Source organism: Ranitomeya imitator, chromosome 1 (genome assembly GCF_032444005.1).
Source record: "Ranitomeya imitator isolate aRanImi1 chromosome 1, aRanImi1.pri, whole genome shotgun sequence".
Classification (NCBI taxonomy): domain Eukaryota; kingdom Metazoa; phylum Chordata; class Amphibia; order Anura; family Dendrobatidae; genus Ranitomeya; species Ranitomeya imitator.
In genome coordinates, this window is record NC_091282.1 from 329,826,223 (window position 1) to 329,851,612 (window position 25,390).

At 42.8% G+C, this 25,390-nt stretch overlaps 1 protein-coding gene across 1 annotated transcript in view; it reads right to left on the reverse strand.

The window, feature by feature from the left end:
• MYO18B (myosin XVIIIB) overlaps positions 1-25,390 on the reverse strand; it is a 1,113,366-nt gene that overhangs the window by 763,993 nt on the left and 323,983 nt on the right. Inside the window, exons 17-18 of the mRNA XM_069750613.1 lie at positions 24,197-24,344; positions 23,450-23,609 (exon numbers count right to left, since the gene is read on the reverse strand). Coding sequence (XP_069606714.1) covers positions 23,450-23,609; positions 24,197-24,344 — 308 coding nt within the window. The remainder of the gene's footprint in view (positions 1-23,449; positions 23,610-24,196; positions 24,345-25,390) is intronic.

Here is a 25,390-nt window from a genome sequence, read left to right on the forward strand (position 1 = left end):
ATTCTGGCACTTGGCCACTCTCTTCCCATTCCCATGTAGCGGTGGGATATGGGGTAATGAAAGGTTAATGCTACCTTGCTATTGTAGGTGACATTAAGCCAGATTAATAATGGAGAGGCGTCAATTATGACACCTATCCATTATTAATCCAATTGTATGAAAGAGTTAAAAAAAACACACATTATTAAAAAGTATTTTAATGAAATAAACACACCGTTTGTTGTAATATTTTATTGTACGCTCAATCCACTGGCTGAAGACCCTCACTCTGTGAAAAAGAAAAAATAATAAACCAACAATATACATACCTTCCGAAGATCTGTAACGTCCCACGTTGTAAATCCATCTGAAGGGGTTAATTTTTTTTACAGCCAGGAGCTCTGCTATAATGCAGCTATGCTCCTGACTGTAAAACCCCAGCGAATGAATGGAAACTAGGTCAATGACCTGTAGTTACCTTCATTCACGGTGAGGCACCCTCTGCTGGTTGTGCTCATATGAACTCGAGCCTGGGAACTTTTCTGAATTTTTCCCACGCTCAAAGGACATCCAGTAGAGGGCGCCTCACCGCGAATGAAGGTAACTACAGGTCATTGACCTAGTTTCCATTCATTCGCTGGGGTTTTACAGTCAGGAGCATAGATGTTATGACTTGGTGGTTAGGAGCACCTGGAATGACCTGATAGTTAAACCTCATACAGGACGAGCTCTGGGATGTGGGAGCTCTGCTGACCGCAAGCCCTAATCCTGTCACACACACTAAAAATAGCCGTGGAGCGCTCCTGACCAGACCTAGGCGCCTCGTCACAGCCTAAGAACTATCTAGCCCTAGAGATAGAAAATAAAGCCTACCTTGCCTCAGAGAAATTCCCCAAAGGTAAAGGAAGCCCCCCACATATATTGACTGTGAGTAAAGATGAAAGTCACAAACGCAGAGATGAAACAGGTTTCAGCAAAGAGAGGCCAGACTTACTAAATAGACAGAGGATAGGAAAGGTAACTTTGCGATCAGCACAAAAACCTACAAAAGACCACGCAGAGTGTGCAAAAAAGACCTCCGCACCGACTCACGGTGCGGAGGGACCACTCTGCATCCCAGAGCTTCCAGCTAGCAAGACAAAATCATGAAAACCAGCTGGACAAGAAAACAGTGAACAAATAATGACTATCAGGAACTTAGCTTCTGCATGAGAAGGCAGGACACCAGAGAGATCCAGGAGCGAACTGAACAAATGCAAAAACATTGACAGCTGGCATGGAGTAACGATCTGAGAGGAGTTAAATAGAGCAGCCAACCAAAGGACAACCCACGTCACCTGTGTAAGGAACCTCAGAAGCAGCAGCTTCACTCATAGCCACCAGAGGGAGCCCATAGACAGAACTCGCTGAAGTACCACTCACGACCACAGGAGGGAGTTCGACATCAGAATTCACAACAGTACCCCCCCTTGAGGAGGGGTCACCGAACCCTCACCAGAGCCCCCAGGCTGATCAGGATGAGCCAAATGAAAGGCATGAACAAGATCGGCAGCATGAACATCAGAGGCAAAAACCCATGAATTATCTTCCTGACAATAACCCTTCCACTTGACCAGGTACTGGAGTTTCCGTCTCGAAACACGAGAATCCAAAATCTTCCGAACTCCAAAGAGACACTTTGACCCCTTCACAAACAAGGAATTCGCACGAAGGACCTGGAACACCAATCTGACCTGCTTCACATGAGATTCCCAATCATCCGAAAAGACCAAAATGTCATCCAAATATACAATCATGATTCTATCCAGGTACTCTCGGAAGATGTCATGCATAAAGGACTGAAACACAGATGGAGCATTAGAAAGCCTGTATGGCATAACCAGGTACTCAAAATGGCCCTCGGGCGTATTAAATGCCGTCTTCCATTCATCACCCTGTTTAATTCGCACAAGATTATACGCACCACGAAGATCTATCTTGGTGAACCAACTAGCCCCCTTAATCCGAGCAAATAAATCAGACAGCAGCGGCAAAGGATACTGAAATTTGACTGTGATCTTATTAAGAAGGCGATAATCAATACAAGGTCTCAAAGAACCATCCTTCTTGGCCACAAAAAAGAACCCTGCTCCCAATGGTGACGACGACGGGCGAATATGACCCTTCTCCTAGGATTCCTTTACATAACTCCGATAAGCAGCGTGCTCTGGCAAAGATAAATTAAACAGACGGCCCTTAGGAAACTTACTACCAGGAATCAAATCAATAGCACAGTCGCAATCCCTATGAGGAGGTAGGGCACCAGATTTGGGCTCTTCAAATACATCCCGGTAATCTGATAAAAACTCAGGGACTTCAGAAGGAGTGGAAGGTGAAATTGAGAGCAATGGAACATCACCATGTACCCCCTGACAACCCCAACTGGACACAGACATAGACTTCCAATCCAACACTGGATTATGGACCTGTAGCCATGGCAACCCCAAAATGACCACATCATGCAGATTATGCAACACCAAAAAGCGAATATCCTCCTGATGTGCAGGAGCCATGCACATGGTCAATTGAGTCCAGTACTGAGGCTTATTCTTGGACAAGGCGTAGCATCAATTCCTCTCAATGGAATAGGATACTGCAAGGGCTCCAAGAAAAAACCACAGCGCCTGGCAAACTCCAAGTCCATCAAATTCAGGGCAGCGCCTGAATCCACAAATGCCATTACAGAATAGGACGACAGAGAGCAAATCAGAGTAACGGACAAAAGAAATTTAGACTGTACCGTACCAATGGTGGCAGACCTAGCGAACCGCTTAGTGTGCTTAGGACAATCGGAGATAGCATGAGTGGATTCACCACAGTAAAAACACAGCCCATTCCGACGTCTGTGTTCTTGCCGTTCAGCTCTGGTCAAAGTCCTATCACACTGCATAGGCTCAGGCCTATGCTCAGAGAATACCGCCAGATGGTGCACAGCTTTGCGCTCACGCATGCGCCGATCGATCTGAATGGCCAAAGACATAGACTCATTCAGACCAGCAGGCGTGGGAAATCCCACCATGACATCCTTAAGGGCTTCAGAAAGACCCTTTCTGAAAATTGCCGCCAGGGCACATTCATTCCACTGAGTAAGCACAGACCACTTTCTAAACTTTTGACAGTAAACCACTTTTGACACAAAGCCAGCAAGATTTTCTCTGCCTGATCCACTGAATTAGGTTCATCATAAAGCAATCCAAGCGCCAGAAAAAATGCATCAACATCACACAATGCAGGATCTCCTGGCGCAAGGGAAAATGCCCAGTCTTGAGGGTCACCACGCAACAAAGAAATAATAATTTTTACCTGTTGAACGGGGTCACCAGAGGAGCGGGGTTTCAAAGCTAGAAACAGTTTACAATTATTTTTGAAATTCAAGAACCTAGATCTATCCCCAGAAAATAAGTCAGGAATAGGAATTCTAGGCTCTAACATAGGATTCTGAACCACAAAATCTTGAATGTTTTGTACCCTTGCAGAGAGATGATCCATACAAGAGGACAGACCTTGAATGTCCATATCTACACCTGTGTCCTGAACCACCCAAAGGTCTAGGGGAAAAGAAAGACAAAACACAGTGCAAAGAAAAAAAAATGGTCTCAGAAGTTCTCTTATCCCTCTATTGAGATGCATTGATACTTTGGGCCAGCTGTACTGTTATGACCTGGTGGTTAGGAGCACCCGGAATGACCTGATAGTTAAACCTCATACAGGACGAGCTCTGGGATGTGGGAGCTCTGCTGACCGCAAGCCCTAATCCTATCACACACACTAAAAATAGCCGTGGAGCGCTCCTGACCAGACCTAGGCGCCTCGTCACAGCCTAAGAACTATCTAGCCCTAGAGATAGAAAATAAAGCCTACCTTGCCTCAGAGAATTTCCCCAAAGGTAAAGGAAGCCCCCCACATATATTGACTGGGAGTAAAGATGAAAGTCACAAACGCAGAGATGAAACAGGTTTCAGCAAAGGGAGGCAAGACTTACTAAATAGACAGAGGATAGGAAAGGTAACTTTGCGATCAGCACAAAAACCTACAAAAGACCACGCAGAGTGTGCAAAAAAGACCTCCGCACCGACTCACGGTGCGGAGGGACCACTCTGCATCCCAGAGCTTCCAGCTAGCAAGACAAAATCATGAAAACCAGCTGGACAAGAAAACAGTGAACAAATACATAGTAACATAGTAACATAGTTAGTAAGGCCGAAAAAAGACATTTGTCCATCCAGTTCAGCCTATATTCCATCATAATAAATCCCCAGATCTACGTCCTTCTACAGAACCTAATAATTGTATGATACAATATTGTTCTGCTCCAGGAAGACATCCAGGCATCTCTTGAACCCCTCGACTGAGTTCGCCATCACCACCTCCTCAGGCAAGCAATTCCAGATTCTCACTGCCCTAACAGTAAAGAATCCTCTTCTATGTTGGTGGAAAAACCTTCTCTCCTCCAGACGCAAAGATTGCCCCCTTGTGCCCGTCACCTTCCTTGGTATAAACAGATCCTCAGCGAGATATTTGTATTGTCCCCTTATATACTTATACATGGTTATTACATCACCCCTCAGTCGTCTTTTTTCTAGACTAAATAATCCTAATTTCGCTAATCTATCTGGGTATTGTAGTTCTCCCATCCCCTTTATTAATTTTGTTGCCCTCCTTTGTACTCTCTCTAGTTCCATTATATCCTTCCTGAGCACCGGTGCCCAAAACTGGACACAGTACTCCATGTGCGGTCTAACTAGGGATTTGTACAGAGGCAGTATAATGCTCTCATCATGTCTATCCAGACCTCTTTTAATGCCCCCCATGATCCTGTTTGCCTTGGCAGCTGCTGCCTGGCACTGGCTGCTCCAGGTAAGTTTATCATTAACTAGGATCCCCAAGTCCTTCTCCCTGTCAGATTTACCCAGTGGTTTCCCATTCAGTGTGTAATGGTGATATTGATTCCTTCTTCCCATGTGTATAACCTTACATTTATCATTGTTAAACCTCATCTGCCACCTTTCAGCCCAAGTTTCCAACTTATCCAGATCCATCTGTAGCAGAATACTATCTTCTCTTGTATTAACTGCTTTACATAGTTTTGTATCATCTGCAAATATCGATATTTTACTGTGTAAACCTTCTACCAGATCATTAATGAATATGTTGAAGAGAACAGGTCCCAATACTGACCCCTGCGGTACCCCACTGGTCACAGCGACCCAGTTAGAGACTATACCATTTATAACCACCCTCTGCTTTCTATCACTAAGCCAGTTACTAACCCATTTACACACATTTTCCCCCAGACCAAGCATTCTCATTTTGTGTACCAACCTCTTGTGCGGCACGGTATCAAACACTTTGGAAAAATCGAGATATACCACGTCCAATGACTCACCGTGGTCCAGCCTATAGCTTACCTCTTCATAAAAACTGATTAGATTGGTTTGACAGGAGCGATTTCTCATAAACCCATGCTGATATGGAGTTAAACAGTTATTCTCATTGAGATAATCCAGAATAACATCCCTCAGAAACCCTTCAAGTATTTTACCAACAATAGAGGTTAGACTTACTGGCCTATAATTTCCAGGTTCACTTTTAGAGCCCTTTTTGAATATTGGCACCACATTTGCTATGCGCCAGTCCTGCGGAACAGACCCCGTCACTATAGAGTCCCTAAAAATAAGAAATAATGGTTTATCTATTACATTACTTAGTTCTCTTAGTACTCGTGGGTGTATGCCATCCGGACCCGGAGATTTATCTATTTTGATCTTATTTAGCCGGTTTCGCACCTCTTCTTGGGTTAGATTGGTGACCCTTAATATAGGGTTTTCAGTGTTTCTTGGGATTTCACCTAGCATTTCATTTTCCACCGTGAATACCGTGGAGAAGAAGGTGTTTAATATGTTAGCTTTTTCCTCGTCATCTACAACCATTCTTTCCTCACTATTTTTTAAGGGGCCTACATTTTCAGTTTTTATTCTTTTACTATTGATATAGTTGAAGAACAGTTTGGGATTAGTTTTACTCTCCTTAGCAATGTGCTTCTCTGTTTCCTTTTTGGCAGCTTTAATTTGTTTTTTAGATAAAGTATTTTTCTCCCTATAGTTTTTTAGAGCTTCAATGGTGCCATCCTGCTTTAGTAGTGCAAATGCTTTCTTTTTACTGTTAATTGCCTGTCTTACTTCTTTGTTTAGCCATATTGGGTTTTTCCTATTTCTAGTCCTTTTATTCCCACAAGGTATAAACCGCTTACACTGCCTATTTAGGATGTTCTTAAACATTTCCCATTTATTATCTGTATTCTTATTTCTGAGGATATTGTCCCAGTCTACCAGATTAAGGGCATCTCTAAGCTGGTCAAACTTTGCCTTCCTAAAGTTCAGTGTTTTTGTGACTCCCTGACAAGTCCCCCTAGTGAAAGACAGGTGAAACTGCACAATATTGTCTGACCATCTTAGAAATTGCATTTTTAAATTGCAGTTTTTTAATTGCTATGAATTAGACTAGAATTCCATGGGGCATTTGAGCATTCATCACTGCTGTACTTTCATCATCCTCATCACCACCTGTATCCTCTAATCAAGCTGTTTTGTCTACCCACAGGTATGCTGCTGTCCATCTACTCTGCCTTTCCTGCAATGTGTGTTTATGTGAACTGCATATAATTCCCACCTGGTATGCTGCTGTCCATCTACTCTGCCTTTCCTGCAATGTGTGTTTATGTGAACTGCATATAATTCCCACCTGGTATGCTGCTGTCCATCTACTCTGCCTTTCCTGCAATGTGTGTTTATGTGAACTGCATATAATTCCCACCTGGTATGCTGCTGTCCATCTACTCTGCCTTTCCTGCAATGTGTGTTTATGTGAACTGCATATAATTCCCACCTGGTATGCTGCTGTCCATCTACTCTGCCTTTCCTGCAATGTGTGTTTATGTGAACTGCATATAATTCCCACCTGGTATGCTTTGCTTACCCATTGTTTTCTATCCATTCGTATTTCACTTCCCTTGCTTCTTGCTTGCATACCTGAGTGGCCATCTACCCCACCCCCTCTTTATGACCTGGCTTAACTGTGAACATGTGCTCTAGACACACACGCCCACATCCTCCCTCTCAGCTGTGAGCCCTTAGGTGCCCATAAATTCATAGCCATGAGTCTGACCAGACGTGTCTGACCATCTTAGAAATTGCATTTTTAAATTGCAGTTTTTTAATTGCTATGAATTAGACTAGAATTGGACTGGAATTGACTGGAAGGTAAAGGAATAGAAAACCACTATAATGTTTCAGTTTCTTTTCACATTCACCCCCATACTACTCTATTTCTTCCTATCTCCTGTAGTCCCTCCACCCAGTAAAGAACTAGTCATTTCTCCCTCCATCCTCCCCAGTCATCTCACCTCCTCCACAGAACTATTCCTCCACATACAATCCTTTCTCGCCAGGCACACACGGCCACATCATGACCTATCCAGCTCACACCTTCTAACGCTCTGTCTGCTGCTCCTCATTGCTGGCGACATATCCCCAAATCCTGGCCCTCCTCATCACATCCCCACACTCATTTCTAATCCCCTGCCACGATCCTCTACACGTCCTCGCAACCACAGTAACCTCATACCCATTCATCCTGCCCCCACTCCCCCAATTTCCCTATCTGGAGCACTATGGAACGCACGCTCTGTCTGCAATAAACTTCCATTTATCCATGACCTCTTTATCAATAACAAACTCTCCTTCCTCGGCATCACTGAAACCTGGCTCACCCCTTCTGACACAGCCACCCCTGCGGCACTCTCTTACGGTGGCTTCCACCTTTCTCACACACCCCGCCCCAGCAGCAAGCATGGCGGAGGAGTTGGTTTTCTCCTGTCAGATAACTGCTCCTTCGCCCCAATCCCACTGCCACCCTCTGTTATCCTCCCTTCCTTTGAGGTGCACTCTGTGCGCATCTACTCCCCCTCCAACCTCCAACTGGCTGTCATCTACCGTCCCCCAGGGCCAGCCACCACCTTCTTCGACCACTTCACCACCTGGCTACTCCACTTCCTCGCCGCCGACATCCCCACTATCATCATGGGCGACTTCAACATCCCCATTGACACTTCCCTCTCAGCTGCCACTAAACTTCTATCTCTCACTTCCTCCTTTGGCCTCACTCAATGGTCTTCTACAGCCACCCACAAAGATGGTCACACACTGGACCTCATTCTCACCCGCCTCTGCTCCCTATCCAACCTCTCAAACTCACCTCTTCCTCTTTCTGACCACAACCTACTTACATTCTCTTCCCTTTCCACTCCTTGTCTACAACCCCCACCCCACAAACTCTCTCACCCTCGCAGAAATCTTAAACACCTTGATCTTCACTCACTCTCTGAATCCCTCCTCCCTCTCACAGACATAAGCTCCCTACACAATGCGGATGATGCTGCCGCTCTATATAACACCACAATAGCTGCAGCTTTGGAATCTCTTGCCCCTCTCACACATACCAAAGCTCGCAAAATCAACAGACAACCCTGGCACACCAGCATGACAAAAGAACTGAGGCGAGCTTCCAGAGCTGCTGAGCGCAGATGGAAAAGATCCCACTCCATCGAGCACTTCATCGCATTCAAACAGTCCCTCACTGCTTTCAAAACCATGCTCGCCACAGCAAAACAAACCTACTTCTCATCTCTCATATCCTCCCTGTCTCACAACCCCAAACAGTTATTCAACACCTTCAACTCTCTCCTCCGTCCCCCAGCACCTCCTCCCTCCCCACTCATCTCAGCTGAAGACTTCGCCTCATTTTTCAAGCAGAAAATTGAGAACATCAGAGACAATTTTAGTAAACAACCCCCAGAACCCTTCCTCCCAACTACCCAGCCCTCCACCTCCAAAACCAACTTCTCCACCATTACAGAAGACGGACTCTCCACTCTACTCTCAAGATCGCATCTCACCACCTGTGCACTTGACCCACTCCCATCCCACTTCATCCCAAACCTCACCACAGTCTTCATCCCAACCCTAACCCATCTCTTTAACCTATCACTAACAACTGGCATTTTCCCCTCAAGCTTTAAACATGCCACAATCACACCTATCCTCAAAAAGCCCTCTCTTGACCCATCCTCTGTATCTAGCTATCGCCCTATATCACTTCTCCCCTTTGCCTCAAAACTACTGGAACAACATGTCCATATTGAACTGTCCTCCCATCTATCTTCCTGCTCCTTCTTCGACCGCTTTCAATCAGGCTTCCGGTCACACCACTCCACTGAAACTGCCCTAACTAAGGTCACCAATGACCTATTAACAGCCAAGAGCAAGCGACACTACTCTGTCCTCCTCCTCCTGGACCTGTCCTCTGCCTTTGACACAGTGGACCATTCCCTGCTGCTGCAGACCCTCTCATCCCTTGGCATAACAGAATTGGCCCTATCCTGGATCTCATCATACCTAACTGACCGTACATTCAGCGTCTCCCACTCACACACCACCTCCTCACCTCGCCCCCTATCTGTCGGAGTCCCGCAAGGTTCAGTTCTAGGACCCCTGCTCTTCTCCATCTACACCTTTGGCCTGGGACAGCTCATAGAATCTCACGGCTTTCAGTATCATCTCTATGCTGACGACACACAGATCTACATCTCTGGACCAGATATCACCTCCCTACTAACCAGAATCCCTCAATGTCTGTCTGCTATTTCATCCTTCTTCTCCACTAGATTTCTAAAACTTAACATGGACAAAACAGAATTCATCATCTTTCCCCCATCTCACGCGATCTCCCCAACGAACCTATCCATTACAGTAAACGGCTGCCCACTCTCCCCAGTCCCACAAGCCCGCTGTCTTGGGGTAATCCTTGACACTGATCTCTCCTTTAAACCACATATCCAAACCCTTTCCACTTCCTGCCGCCTCCAACTCAAAAATATTTCACGGATCCGCACATTCCTAAACCAAGAATCTGCAAAAACCCTAGTCCATGCCCTCATCATCTCTCGCCTTGACTACTGTAACCTCCTGCTCTGTGGCCTCCCCTCTAACACTCTTGCACCCCTCCAATCTATTCTAAACTCTGCTGCCCGACTAATCCACCTGTCCCCCCGCTATTCCCCGGCCTCTCCCCTCTGTCAATCCCTGCACTGGCTCCCCATCACCCAGAGACTCCAGTACAAAAGCCTAACCATGACATATAAAGCCATCCACAACCTGTCTCCTCCATACATCTGTGACCTCGTCTCCCGGTACTTTCCTGCACGCAACCTCCGATCCTCACAAGATCTCCTTCTCTACTCCCCTATTATCTCCTCTTCCCACAATCGCATACAAGATTTCTCTCGTGCATCCCCCCTACTCTGGAATGCTCTACCACAACATATCAGACTCTCGCCTACCATCGAAACCTTCAAAAAGAACCTGAAGACCCACCTCTTCCGACAAGCCTATAACCTGCAGTAACCACCGATTGACCAAACCGCTGCACGGCCAGCTCTACCCTCACCTACTGTATCCTCACCCATCCCTTGTAGATTGTGAGCCCTCGCGGGCAGGGTCCTCTCTCCTCCTGTACCAGTTGTGACTTGTATTTTTCAAGATTATTGTACTTGTTTTATTATGTATACCCCTCCTCACATGTAAAGCGCCATGGAATAAATGGCGCTATAATAATAAATAATAATAATAATAATAATAATAATATTGTGGTCGCTATTTCCTAGATGCCCAACCACCTGCAGATTTGTTATTCTGTCAGGTCTATTAGATAGTATTAGGTCTAAAAGTGCTGCTCCTCTGGTTGGATTCTGCACCAATTGTGAAAGATAATTTTTCTTGGTTATTAGCAGAAACCTGTTGCCTTTATGGGTTTCACAGGTTTCTGTTTCCCAGTTAATATCCGGGTAGTTAAAGTCCCCCATAACCAGGACCTCATTATGGGTTGCAGCTTTATCTATCTGCTTTAGAAGTAGACTTTCCATGGTTTCTGTTATATTTGGGGGTTTGTAACAGACCCCAATGAGAATTTTGTTACCATTTTTCCCTCCATGAATTTCGACCCATATGGACTCGACATCCTCATTTCCTTCGCTAATATCCTCCCTTAAAGTGGACTTTAGACAAGACTTTACATAGAGACAAACCCCTCCTCCTCTCCGATTTTTACGATCCTTTCTAAACAGACTGTAACCCTGTAAGTTAACTGCCTAGTCATAGCTTTCATCTAACCATGTCTCGGTTATTCCCACTATGTCAAAGTTACCTGTAGATATTTCTGCTTCTAGTTCTTCCATCTTGTTTGTCAGGCTTCTGGCGCTTGCGAGCATGCAGTTTAGAGGATTTTGTTTTGTTCCAATCTCCTCGCTGTGGATTGTTTTAGAAATGTTCTTACCTCCCATCTGAGTATGTTTTCCTGGGTCTTCTTTGTTCAAGTCTAATGTTTTTCTTCCCGTCCCCTCTTCTTCTAGTTTAACGCCCTCCTGATGAGTGTAGCGAGTCTTCTGGCGAATGTGTGTTTCCCAGGTTTGTTGAGGTGTAGTCCGTCTCTGGCGAGGAGTCCATCGTACAAGTAATTCACACCGTGGTCCAGGAATCCGAATCCTTGTTGTCTGCACCATCGTCTTAGCCAGTTGTTTGCATCAAGGATCCTGTTCCATCTCCTGGTGCCATGCCCATCTACTGGAAGGATAGAAGAAAAAACTACCTGTGCATCCAGTTCCTTTACTTTCTTCCCCAACTCTTCAAAGTCCTTGCAGATTGTCGGTAGGTCCTTCCTTGCCGTGTCATTGGTGCCAACATGTATCAGAAGAAATGGGTGGACGTCCTTGGAGCTGAAGAGCTTTGGTATCCTATCGGTCACATCCTTGATCATCGCACCTGGAAGGCAGCATACTTCTCTTGCAGTTATGTCCGGTCTGCAGATGGCTGCTTCTGTGCCTCTCAGTAGTGAGTCTCCCACCACCACCACTCTTCGTTGCTTCTTGGCTGTACTTTTTGCTGTCACTTGTTGCTGTGTGCCCTTTTCTTTTTTGCTTGCTGGTATTGCTTCATCCTTAGGTGTGCCATCTTCATCCTCTACAAAGATTTGATATCGGTTCTTCAGTTGTGTGGTTGGTGATTTCTCCATGGTCTTCTTGCTTCTTTTGGTCACATGCTTCCACTCATCTGCTTTTGGAGATTCTCTGACACTTTTTTCACCTTCTGTGACCAGTAGAGATGCTTCTGTTCTGTCTAGAAAGTCTTCATTCTCTTTGATGAGTTTCAAAGTTGCTATTCTTTCTTCCAGACCCCGCACCTTTTCTTCTAAAAGGGCCACTAGTCTACACTTCTGACAGGTGAAATTTGATTCTTCTTTTGGTCGATCTGTGAACATGTAGCACATGCTGCAGCTCACCATGTAGGTTGTCACATCTGCCATGTTGCTCCTAGATCCTGCTGACTTGCTGTGTGTTTTCCTTCTTGTGTAATCTACTCAGCCAAGCTCTCTTGCAATAATATCCTTACGGCGCGCGGTTTGGTGATGCTTTCCAAGCAGCTGGTCCCGGCTGTACCCAACGATCTTCTAGCTTAGGGAGACTTCCTATCAGGAACTTAGCTTCTGCAGGAGAAGGCAGGTCACCAGAGAGATCCAGGAGCGAACTGAACAAATGCAAAAACATTGATAGCTGGCATGGAGTAACGATCTGAGAGGAGTTAAATAGAGCAGCCAACCAAAGGACAACCCACGTCACCTGTGTAAGGAACCTCAGAAGCAGCAGCTTCACTCATAGCCACCAGAGGGAGCCCATAGACAGAACTCGCTGAAGTACCAGTCACGACCACAGGAGGGAGTTCGACATCAGAATTCACAACACATAGCTGCATTATAGCAGAGCTCCTGGCTGTAAAAATAATTAACCCCTTCAGATGGATTTACAACGTTGGACGTTACAGATCCTCGGAAGGTATGTATATTGTTGGTTTATTATTTTTTCTTTGTCACAGAGCGAGGGTCTTCAGCCAGTGGATTGAGCGTACAATAAAATATTACAACAAACGGTGTGTTTATTTCATTAAAATACTTTTTAATAATGTGTGTGTGTTTTTTTAACTCTTTCGTACAATTGGATTAATAATGGATAGGTGTCATAATTGACGCCTCTCCATTATTAATCTGCCTTAATGTCACATTACAATAGCAAGGTGGCATTAACCCTTCATTACCCCATATCCCACAGCTACACGGGAATGGGAAGAGAGTGGCCAAGTGCCAGAATAGGCGCATCTTCCAGATGTGCCTTTTCTGGGGTGGCTGGGGTAGATGTTTTTAGCCGGGGGGGGGGCAATAACCATGGACCCTCTCCAGGCTATTAATATCTGCCCTCAGTCACTGGCTTTACTACTCTGGCGGAGAAAATTGCGTGGGAGCCCACGCCAATTTTTTCCGCCATTTAACCCTTTAATTTAATAGCTAGAACGGCCATATTTTGCACATACACACTACTAACATTAGTAGTGTGGAATATGCAAAAAAAAGGGGGATATGACATGGTTTACTGTATGTAAACCATGTCTCAAATCATGTCGGGTTTTTGAAGGAGATAGCAAAAGCCGGCAATTGAATTACCGGCTTTTAAGCTATCCCGCGCTGGATGAAATATTAATATATATATATGTATATATGTGTCTCACTAACATATATATATATAGAGAGAGAGAGAGACAGTATATATGTTTTTATTATTTTTTGAGCACATGGTTCCCTTGTATATCCGTATGTCGGTTTTGCAAGCCTGCGAGAAAATCTCGCAGTACGGATGCCATACGGATTACATACGGATGATGCCATGCGCAAAATACGCTGACACACCCTGCCTACGGAGGAGATACGGACCACTATTTTGGGGACTTTTCAGCATATGACGGCCGTAAAATACGGACCGTATTGTCTTACGCCAAGTGTGACGCCGGCCTTAGGGTTAGGAAATTGAAGAGTAGAAAAAATTGCCTATTCGGGAAAGGGTTAAAGGGCTGGAAGTGACTTGTAGAGTATTGTAGCTAGCTCTCCTAGGTTGTACTCAGTAGTGGTACTAGGTGGTACTTGCTAGTTAGCTTTCATATGAAGTTCTGTAAAATAGTAAATTTATATGCAGCGATTTAAAGTTATTTAAAATAAAATTATTTCTATGTACTTCTAACCATAAATGCAGACATACAGTTTCTTTTCGTTTTTTTTTTTGTTCTACTGCCAGTTACTTTTACCTTGTAAACTTTTAGGACTTTTTACATTCACTTCTTCCAATGCCTGTTTCTTTGTCTCTCAAATACAATATGACGGATAATGGAATAAAAAAAAAATCAATAGGAATCAGGGCTTCAGACATCCCTGTATACTATGGTAAGCCTGAGAGCAAATGACTAAAATAACAATAGCGATGAGATCTGTGCTAATGTGGCTGACACATTGTGCCAGGCTCATATAAAGCAGTCTCTAAAGCCTCTGCTAATCTTTCTCTTTACTCTCACACTACAGGATTTAAAGACATTAGTGCAATAAATGAACAAAACTGAAATCAGCTCGACCTATTTCATTGCGGGCTGTATTGATTGGAGGTGTAAAGTGCATAATGTTCTGATTACATTTCAATTGGAATTGCATGTTCCCATACTCCCTATAAAGCTATAAATGTCAGCACACTGAAAGTGAGTTTTAATGAAGATAATCATTTGGGGGCTGACAGAACGCAGAATGGAAATATATTTTTATGGACGCCAGAAAGAGCAGGCATCCTTTTGTAACCTGCAGTCTTCATTTCTTCTATAGACAGAAAACAATATAATTGTATTCACACATCATGTTAATAAACCATCCATTGCTAATCTATTGCATATCATATATGATCACAAAATATGGTCAGGTAGGTTTATCTCCAGACATGACAGCCAACTGTAATTACTGTTTGTTGTATTATTTAATACTTACAAAAATGTCATGTGAAACAGACATGGCTATAATTGTTAAAAGGAATCTTTCTTGTCCAGAAGGCTATTTACCTTCAGATATAAGGTTAATCTGTATTTAAATGGTGAGAAAATCTGAACTTGCTGCTGGATCAGTGGCTGGATTAGTTGGTACAGAGTGAAAATTCCTTTATATCCTCCCTGTAGCTGCTAAATTACAGTCATAGGGGAAATAAAGGGAGCTGTTACAGTCACTGCTTGCAATATTATGAGTGTGGCTGTAATCATTCCCCAGTGTCGTGACACAGCTGTCGGGTGACCTGTGACCAAGGGTTCCTTCCTGTCCCTAGCACTAGGGGGCGCCCTAGCTCGCCCTATTCCCCAGGATACTTCAAAAGGTGAAGATGCTGGGGCCTCCACCCTTTCCTTATCTCCTGAATCAGCCCCCTGTCTGTTCTCTTCCCCCACCCAGGGAAGAGGGGCTCTGCCGTTCACTGCAGTACACCATCCTGATGAACAAGGCAACACAAACAAGGGTAACTGAAAATACCAGGAATACAAATATTCGCTCACATAAAACAGAGAAATGCACCAGGGAGTAGAGTATGGGGAAAAAAACAAAGTAAGAGGAGGGAAGGGAATTATCACACTTACAAACCCACAAAAGAGTAACAGATAACTCCTTCAAACTCCTCAAACAACCACCAAAACACCTCTCCTCCAAGCCATACAGCATAACCTAGCTCTGACAATGTGCTGCAATCAGGACCAAGATTATAAAGGAGATAGGAGAGACTAACTGAGCTCAGCTGAGAGCTCAGACTCCTATAGCTCCCAACATGGCCAATTAACCCCTTTTCTGCCAAAAGAAATTATCACCATTTAAAAAGAAGGTGAAGTGCTTCTTTACAGTGCAGGAGTAGGAGCAATCAGATGCTGCAGTCTTCTGGCTCCTCTCCATTGTGGTAACCCCGTGAAAGTACCCCCCTTCTACGAGGGACATTCGGAAACTCAGGACTTAGTTTATTGGGGTGTTCCACGTGAAAAGTTTGGATCAATCTGCCCACAAAGATGTCAGATGCTGGTGCCCACATCCTCTCCTCAGGACCGTACTCCCTCCAATGTACCAGATACTGAAACAACTGATGAACTAAACATGAATCCATGATTTTTGCTATCTGAAATTCTAAGTTTCCATCAAAAATGACAGAAAATATTGTTAGTGGTGATGGTATGGAAGATGCAATATATCTTTTGAGGAGAGATCGATGAAATACATTATGGATCCTAAAAGTAGGTGGCAAATGATACGGGATTGATGATGACTACAATCTTATAAGGACCGATAAACCTGGGACCCAGTTTTCAAGATGGAACCTTCAACTTAATTCTCCTAGAGGACAACCACACCAAGTCACCAACATAAAGGTCAGGACCCAACGAACATCTCCGATCAGCCAGACTCTTATAGTTAGATCCCATCTTCCTCAAATTATTAGTAACCCCCTGACATATGGACGTAACAGATGATGAAAACTGTTCCTCTTCAGGTATCCAGAACAACAATTCTTATTAAATGAGCTGAACTGAGAATGAAATCCATACACGCCAAAAAATGGGGACTTACAAGTAGATTCATGACAACGATTATATACTGCGAATTCGGCTAATGGTAAGAAGGTAACTCCATCCTCCTGATTCTCAGATACAAAACACCTAAGAAAAGTCTCCAGATTCTGGTTAACCCGTTCAGTCTGTCCATTAGACTGCAGGTGAAATGCAGAAGAAACTGATAGATGGATCCTCAGACGGGTGCAAAATGCCCTCCAAAACTTGGAAACAAAATGTACCTCCCGGTCAGAAACAATATTGGTCAGGATTCCATGTAATTTTACAATTTCCCTGACGAAAATTTGCGCCAAGGACTTGGTGTTCGGTAAAGCTGGTAACGCAATAAAATGAGACATCTTACTTAATCTATCCATGACCACTAAAATTACCGTATTCCCCGCTGACACACGTAGATCCATGATAAAATCGACCAACAAGTGAGTCCAAGGACTATTGGGAATCTCCAATGGTTAGAGAACCCCCCCGATTGGATGAGTATGAGAGGTCATAGAATGTGCACAGATAATGCATACTCCCAGACATCCAGATGAACCCCTGGCCACCAAAAACACAATGTTAGAAGATTAGTGGTGGATTTATTACCAGGATGTCCGGTCTAGACCGAATCATGATGTTCACTAAGGACTCTTAGACAAAGATTAACAAAAACAAACAGTTTACCTAATGGACAGGCAGCAGGGGAATCCTCTTGAGTGTCAACAACCTCTCTTTCAAGATTATAGCTTCTAGATGCCATAACCACCCCTTTATGTAGAATAGGTACCGGTTCACAATTATTTCCCCAGGAAAACAGCGAGATAAGGCATCTGTCCTGATGTTTTTGTTTACTGGCCTATATGTGCCAAAAAAGTTAAACCTGGTAAAGTACAATGCCCATCTTGCTTGTCAAGGCATAAGACATTTCACCGATTCCAAATATACAAGATTCTTATGATCCGTGATCACCATAACCAGATGACCCGCTCCCTCCAAAATATGACATCACTCTTCAAAAGCCCACTTGATTACCAAGAGTTCCCTGTTACCGATGTCATAATTTTTCTCGGCAGACGACAGTTTTTTAGAAAAATATGAACATGGACGCTATTTACCAGGAGACATATCCTGCAATAACACTCTCACATCAGGTGCTTTAACCTTGATGATGAAAGGTTGAGAGATGTCAGGCTATATGAGGATCAGCGCAGATGAAAAACAACTCTTCAAAGTATCAAATGCCTCCCTGGTCGGACTGGACCACTTGAAAAAGTCCATCCGCTTTCTAGTCATATTCGTCAGAGGTTTGGCTGCTACTGAAAAGTTTTTGATGAACGTACAGTAGTAGTTTGCAAAACCTAAAAACCTTTGTAATGCCTTCAAATCCTCAGGATGATCCCAATCCAATACCACCCACATTTTCGCCAGATCATTCCAAAACCAGTGGATGACAACACATAGCCTAGGGAAGGGATCTCATCAACTGAGAACATACATTATTTGACAAATAATTTATTGTCTCTGAGTATATGCAAGACCTGTCTGACATGTACCCGATGTGATTCAAGATCAGGTGAATAAATTAATATGCCATCCACAGAGATAACCACAAATCTGCCTACCAGGTAACTAAAGATGTAATTTAAAAAGTGGTGAAAGACGGCTGGCAAGTTTGTCAAAACAAATGGCATTATCAGGTGTATTGAATGCTGTTTGCCCCTCATCCCCCTCTTTAATGCGAATGAGATTATACGCCCCCCTGAGGTCCTATTTTGAAAACCATTTGGCTCCTACAATCTGATTAAAGAGGTCCGGGATGAGAGGTAGCGGATATGGATCCTGGACCATGATCATATTGAGTTTGCAGAAATCTAGGCATGGACGTAATCCCCCATCTTTTTTCTTTACAAAAAAGAACCCAGCAGCAATGGGGGACGAGGATAGTCTGATATGACCCTTTGCCAAACTTTCCACGATATAGTCCTTCATGGCTTGCCTTTCTGGACCAGAGATATTATACAGTCTGCTCTTAGGCAGCTTGGCACCAGGAACAAGATTAACAGAGCAGTCAGAAGGATGATGGGGAGGAAGTTCTTGGCACCCCTGCTCCGAGAATACATCTCCAAAATCAGACAGGTATTTCGACACAGACTGGGTATTCACCCTAGCAAGCTGGGTACGCAAGCAGTGTCTTTGACAATACTCACTCCACTTTACCATTTCCTAAGTCTGTCTATCCACCACAGGATTGTGCATTGTGAGCCAAAGAAGTCCAAGAACCACAGGCGAGGACAGACCCTCTAGCATGTAACAGTCTATTACCTCAGAGTGCATGACCCCTACCTGAAGATGTAAACCTTGGATGACTTGACTTAAAATACCCCTGTCCCAAAGGGGCTAAGTTGAAGTACTTTGAAGGGACTTTTCAGAATAAACTTTCATGTGTGTAGAGATGAGAGAATCTTTTGAAATTCGAATTTGCCAGCTTTACCAAATTTATCAAAACATTTGATTCTCAATACTGCAAAGTATCTACGGTAATTGCCTTAAAAATATGATATCTGGTGGTAATCAATAGCCAATTTAACGACACACTGCAGTCAATGACTTTTTAGACAACTTAAATTTTAAAAATGGTCCAAAAATTATTACTTTTTGAGGCAGATGCCTGTTTTGTTGGTGTTTACATACGAGTTGTGCAAACGTTATAAGCCTTTTCCACAAAGTGTAGTGTAAAAAATATTGCTGATTCAAGAGTATCAAAAGTTTTGATTTTTGATAAATAAAGAAGCTATAGCTTTTTTCACAAGATGTCCAAAAATCACCCCTTTATTTATGGAGCAGGAACAGGTTAGCTGCTTGGAAAGTAAAGAAGTAACGGATTCTCAATTTGGAGTAAAAAAATATCCCTTGGTACCTGCAACAGATTTGCAGTTTTTTTTAAATTATTAAATAATTACAATGGCTTTTTATCAAGACTGGGGGCACTGCTGGTTCTATTTCTGCACTATGCTGTGATGGTTGGTTGTCTTAGCCAGCATCATCACTTTTGTTGTAATTTTTACTCTGACTGTCAGGCTTGTCCCTTGCCTGTGCCAAATGAATAATCCACCTCCTGCTGCATATAACATGAATATTAAGTGACTGTTTAGGGGCCTAGTCCTTTGCAGTATTCTTCTGAGGAGCTTCATCTGACTCAAAAAATCATTACCAAATTGCAAAAAAATTTCAAGAATTTTTATTACAAGTTACAACAATTTTGCCCTTTGAGCCTTGCTCTCCACAGATGCCATTTCCTGCACTGGTGCTACCAAGGAAAGGCACCACAGATACAGGCACAAATAACTTTATTTTTACCAAAAGTAAGAAAGAATATGAGATGTATCAAAAATTTGATACATGAAAGCATCAAAATAGCATTTTGTGCCATTACCTGAGAACATTTTTTCAAGAAATAATGGCGATTAGGTTTTTATCATTGAGTTTGAACATACACAATTCTTTTGCAAAAGGCAGTACAATCTAGGTGGTTTGGCACCAATTGTGATGATCTCGGACAAGTGGGAATTAGAGAGAACCTGTCTCGTGAAAAAAATGGAGTTATCCTGCAAAAAAGGAGTTAATCCGCAGGTTAATAATGTTGTGAACCTGCCCAACACCTGCAGATTGAGCCCCACTGCTGGGAGGAAATTAACTTTAATCTTCCCGGAAGTGTTCACGCTTGGCTCATGGGGATGGTGGCAGAGTTGGTTCAGTTACCGCTCTGTGCATGGAAAGCGTCGGCTATAATCGCGCCCTAGGTACTGACCGACAGTATCATTAGACCCAGTTGTCAGTCAGTGCTGAGGGTGCTGCTACAGCCACTGCTCTCCATACATTACCGCAACTCAAACCAGAAAACTGCCAGGAGGATAAATAAAATTTTATTTTGACAGTCGGTCTCAAAGTGCAGGTGTCAGGCAGGTACAGAGCGCTATTAATTTGCAGATTAACCCCACATCAGCAAGTTAATAGTGTTTTTTGCATGTGACAGGTTCTCTTTAAAGGGAAAGTACCGCGTTTGTAGGTCATTAATAAATCACTGTAATGTAGCATAACATGCTGCTATAAGCAAGTTTGAAATGCATGTTAAACAGATTTCATGTGTTATATGAGTTTAAAGAATGCACTGGGGGCTGACATCTTGGTTTTGCAGCAGTAGCAGGGCACTATCAGTGTCAGATTACGGCACCCCATGGACATAGGAGATAATAGACCGGCGCTGACCCTATCTGTAACATTGCAGCATTAGCAGTGAGCTGGGCACGCCTCTGTAGGCTGCACAACTCAGTGCTGCAGGTGTGACTAGCTGCCATTTTATTAGAGCCCTGTGCTATTTGCCCAGCTCCACTTACTCTCTATCGCAGGAGAGAAGAAGCCCTCACTGCTCCTCTGTACTCCAAGCAGGCACACATCCTCTGTTCCTCACATGCTGCCCTGTGTCCTTCTCCTGCTGTGTCTCCGCCTCCCCCTCACACACAGTCCCTGTGATCTCCAGTAAGCTGCACTCACAGCCTGCAGAGAGGTAGGTGACACCTGGAGAGAGAGAGAGCAGGGCAGCTGACAGGACAGGGATTAAGGTGGGGGAAGGGGGATGGCAAGAATGTTATTCACAAAAAATGCTGCTGAGCCCACTGTGTTCTACTCCTCTGTAAACAGGCTGTGCCTCTGATGCAGTAACTGCTGGTGATAGCAGGTCACAGGGCAGTCACACACAAAATGGTGCTGCCCTGTGATGCTGCTCTTCATTCTGCTCCAGGGATATTAGACCACCCAAAAGGGGAAGGAAATGGTGATGTCAGCAGTTACTGCCCCAATTTTGCTGCTGGTAAATCTTACTATAGCTGCTTGAGGTCTAAAACGGAAAATTCTCCCCTAGTGGTAAATATGTATATTTGTAGAAAAATATATATTATTTTTCAAATAGAAATGTTTGCAAACAGTGCAAACATTGCATTAATACATTTTAATTACTATTTTAAGCTTAATTTCACAAAAAAACTAAATACAAGAAAACTGGTGGCACCTTCCCTTTAAGTTTCCACATAAATGGATGAATGCACAAATGTTTCTTGGGCACACAAAAGGCTAATTGACAATATAATGGAGGGACAGAAGGATGAGTACAGAAAACTGTAGATGAGGATGATGATAGGTCTGAAGACAATGACCAGGAATTACTTGCAGATGTGGAATGGATACCAGACAGACAAGCAAAAGGCACAGAAGGACAGCTCGAGCCATGCTCATTTTGCTGATCAGTTTGCTTCCATCACATAAGCAGTTGATGCTGTTTCATGTGTTGACTAGTGATGAGCGAGTGTGCTCATTACTCGAGTTTTTCGAGCATGCCCGAGTCTCAACCAAGTATTGTTAGTGCTCGGATGCAATGCTCAGATCCATACCCTGCATGTTCCGTGGCTTAAAGAAAGATGCAGGGATTGCCTGCCATACACGGTTAAACTGTAGCCATGTTTTTTTTACAGCCACGAAATATGCGTGGAAGGATCCGAGCGTCGCATTTGAGCATCAGCAATACTCGGCTGAGACTTGAGCATGCTAGGAAAACTCGAGTAATGAGTACACTCGCTCATTACTAGTGCTGACGGAATTACTTAATTCCTAGTCAATGTGTGCCTGAATGTACCTGGCTTATTTTTGAATTCCACAGTTTGCTGGGCAATGCAAGAGAGCTATTCACCAGGCCACACACTGCCTTTTTAATTCGGAAAAAAAGCATGTGGATTTAGGATTCTCTGTTGTTCATTTCATAAGAGGACAGCATGGATATAATATGCTTTCCATGCTTAGGTGAAGACTTTAGTTTCAGTATGATCTTTGTATGGATCTCCACACTGCATAAAGATTGGGAGCAGACAAAATCATATGCAGAGTTCACTGTTAGTATAGGATTGGTAGATGTTGTCAATGGTTGGTAGAGTTTGAATAAGCAAAGAGCACCAGAAATCCAGTAGCTTCTTAGGGCTCAGCTACTTGTAATGTCTAGTGGAAAGCCACTCAACACTGGTAAAGAACCTTTATAAATGGATTGAAAGAAATGTGGATGAAGTGTTCTCCATTTCTACCTAATCACATTGTAGGAAGTAACCTTTTAGATATCAATTGTTTTTACTAGAATCAAAAAGGATATCTTGAATGGCATTTGTTATCTAACACAATCTTTTTAGCTGATTGAATGATGTCTCCTAAACATAGCAGTTAGTATGAGAGCGCACACTTTAATCACACTATGCATAGGCGTTACTACCCTGGGCGAAGCCAAAAAAGGGGTGCTGTTTGGCCGTCTAACGAGGCAGTCCGATGGGTCTCCCAGGCAGCCGCACCTAGCCTCCCTCCAGGAGTGGGATTTGGCTGTTCTCCATGCCAATCTAACAACTGACTCCAAGAACAGGTAAAAAGCCAGTTCCCTGCATTCAACCATAATCCCATCTTTCATGGAGCAATCATAATTGAAGCCCTGGCTGGCACTGATCATTCATTTTCAAAATTCTCAATTCATGGGTAAAATCTGTATTCTGTGAAGACAGAATGTTACATTACTGAAATAGATGACAGATGCTATAGATACAATTCTATGGAGAGGTAGAGAAGGAAGGAGGAGATAGGAGCTCCTCCATCCTGATCTCTTCTCCCCTCTACATAGAATCCTATCAGTAGTATCTCTCATCTTCTATCTCAATAATGTAAACTTTTGTTTCCTCTGAATACAGATTTTAAGTGACGTGTGCACACAGCCTTAAGCTTTGAAAGAACTCCATAAATCAGGAGTTTCCATTAGGCTCATGTTTGCTTTGAGATGCCAAGAAAAATATTGTGTGACTACTTACAGTTTAGATTGTTGCAGAACCAGCACTGCATTTTCAGCAGATAAGTTTAATTTGGCTTTGTTGATCCAATTGGAAGCATCATATCGCACGGGATCTTTGCCCAACTGGTGGTGGATCTCAAATTGGAGAGGTTGTTCACACTTTCGAAGGGGTCCATGATCTGAAAAGCAAATCAGACTTTATAATACTGAAATCTTGTTTTCAATTACACTCATTCATGTCTTGTCTAGAGGTGTATGAGTGTACTATACTGTATTAGACATCACAATTATCTGTACCTCTCTGTTTCTAGATAGTGGTCAGGGATGGATAAAATAAACTCTATGCGTATAGTCCTTATACTGGTCAACCACACCTCTTGGCTAATTAATATTCCAAAAATTGTCAATATTCAGTCAAAAATATCTGATGAACATGTAGTATTTTATTATATAAGGCTCTGCTGACATTTTGTTTTCTACTTATGTTCAGTTTACACCAATAAATACTCCCAAAGTATGCTCCGAACATAAATGGATGACAAATGTTCTTATATGCCACATAGTAACTTATTTCATGCATAAGAACACACCCCCAAGTACAGAAAAATGTATTCTCAGTTCTGCCAGTTGGAGATAGAATGGACACTTGCTTCGTATCTGTCAGGTCCATACTGTTTAATGGATCGATTTAGTATAGAGCCTAAGATGCTAGATAGACTCACATACAGTATATCTATTGTCATACTGAGGTGCTTTTACTCCTCACCTTGTTTATCTTCGCCTACACTTTCATAATATGAACATAACCGGTTGATAACGTTATCATCTGTGGAACCTTGGATGAGAACTTCTTCATCGAGAATCCACAGAAGACCTTTTTTCTCTTCCATTTGATTGGTGGCTTGCACATTTATCTGTAAGAAAAAAGTTAAAAAAAACAATATCTATCTATCCATCCATAGCCATTTATCTACAGTTTGTATCTATCTATCTATCTATCTATCTATCTATCTATCTATCTATTTATCTATCTATCTAATATTTATCTATCTATCAATCTGTCTGTCTATCCCATATTTGTCTATCTATCTAATATCTATCTAACATCTATATCTATCTATTATCAACGTATCTATCTAATAACTATCAATCTGTCTATTATCTATCTATCTCTTACATCTATCTGTCTATTTAGAAAAAATGGAACAGCACAATATTTATTAGTGGGTGCCAGGCCTCCTAGGCAATAAGTCCAATACTTGCCCATATCCAGACAGAGATAAAAAAAAATGAAGGCAGCACTGCATATGCTTTAAGGTGAAAAACAGTGTACTTTATTCAAACCCACATAGCAGAGCGACGTTTCGGCTCAGTGTGAGATGAAACGTCGCTCTGCTGTGTTGGTTTGAATAAAGTCCACTGTTTTTCACCTTAAAGCATATGGAGTGCTGCCTTCATGTTTTTATCTCTATCTCTCTATCTATCTATCTATCTATCTATCTATCTATCTATCTATCTATCTATCTATCTATCTATCTATCTATCTATCTATCTGTCTATCTATCTTTTATATCTATCTATATATCTAATATCTATCAATCTGTCTATCTATCTTTGACGTAGGTATATTAGTGGCTCAAAAGCACAAATGGAGAGCCAAATATAAAACTAGACAACACCAGCCCTAAAGTAAAGCACTACCATCTAGTACCATATGTAACAATGCTACAATCTGGAAAGTTCATATACGATACAAATGGCAAGTCAAGAATATTGAAACTGACACAGATAATAGTTTTCTGAATATAAAAGTTTACAGTCTGTAAAGGATATTGAGTTGTAGATAGAGAACATTTGAGATAATCAAAAATAAAAAATGTCGTTGATGAAAAGACGGCATATTACATAAAAATCACTTGTAAAAAGTAACGCAGAACACGAACGATCAGTTCGGTGGATA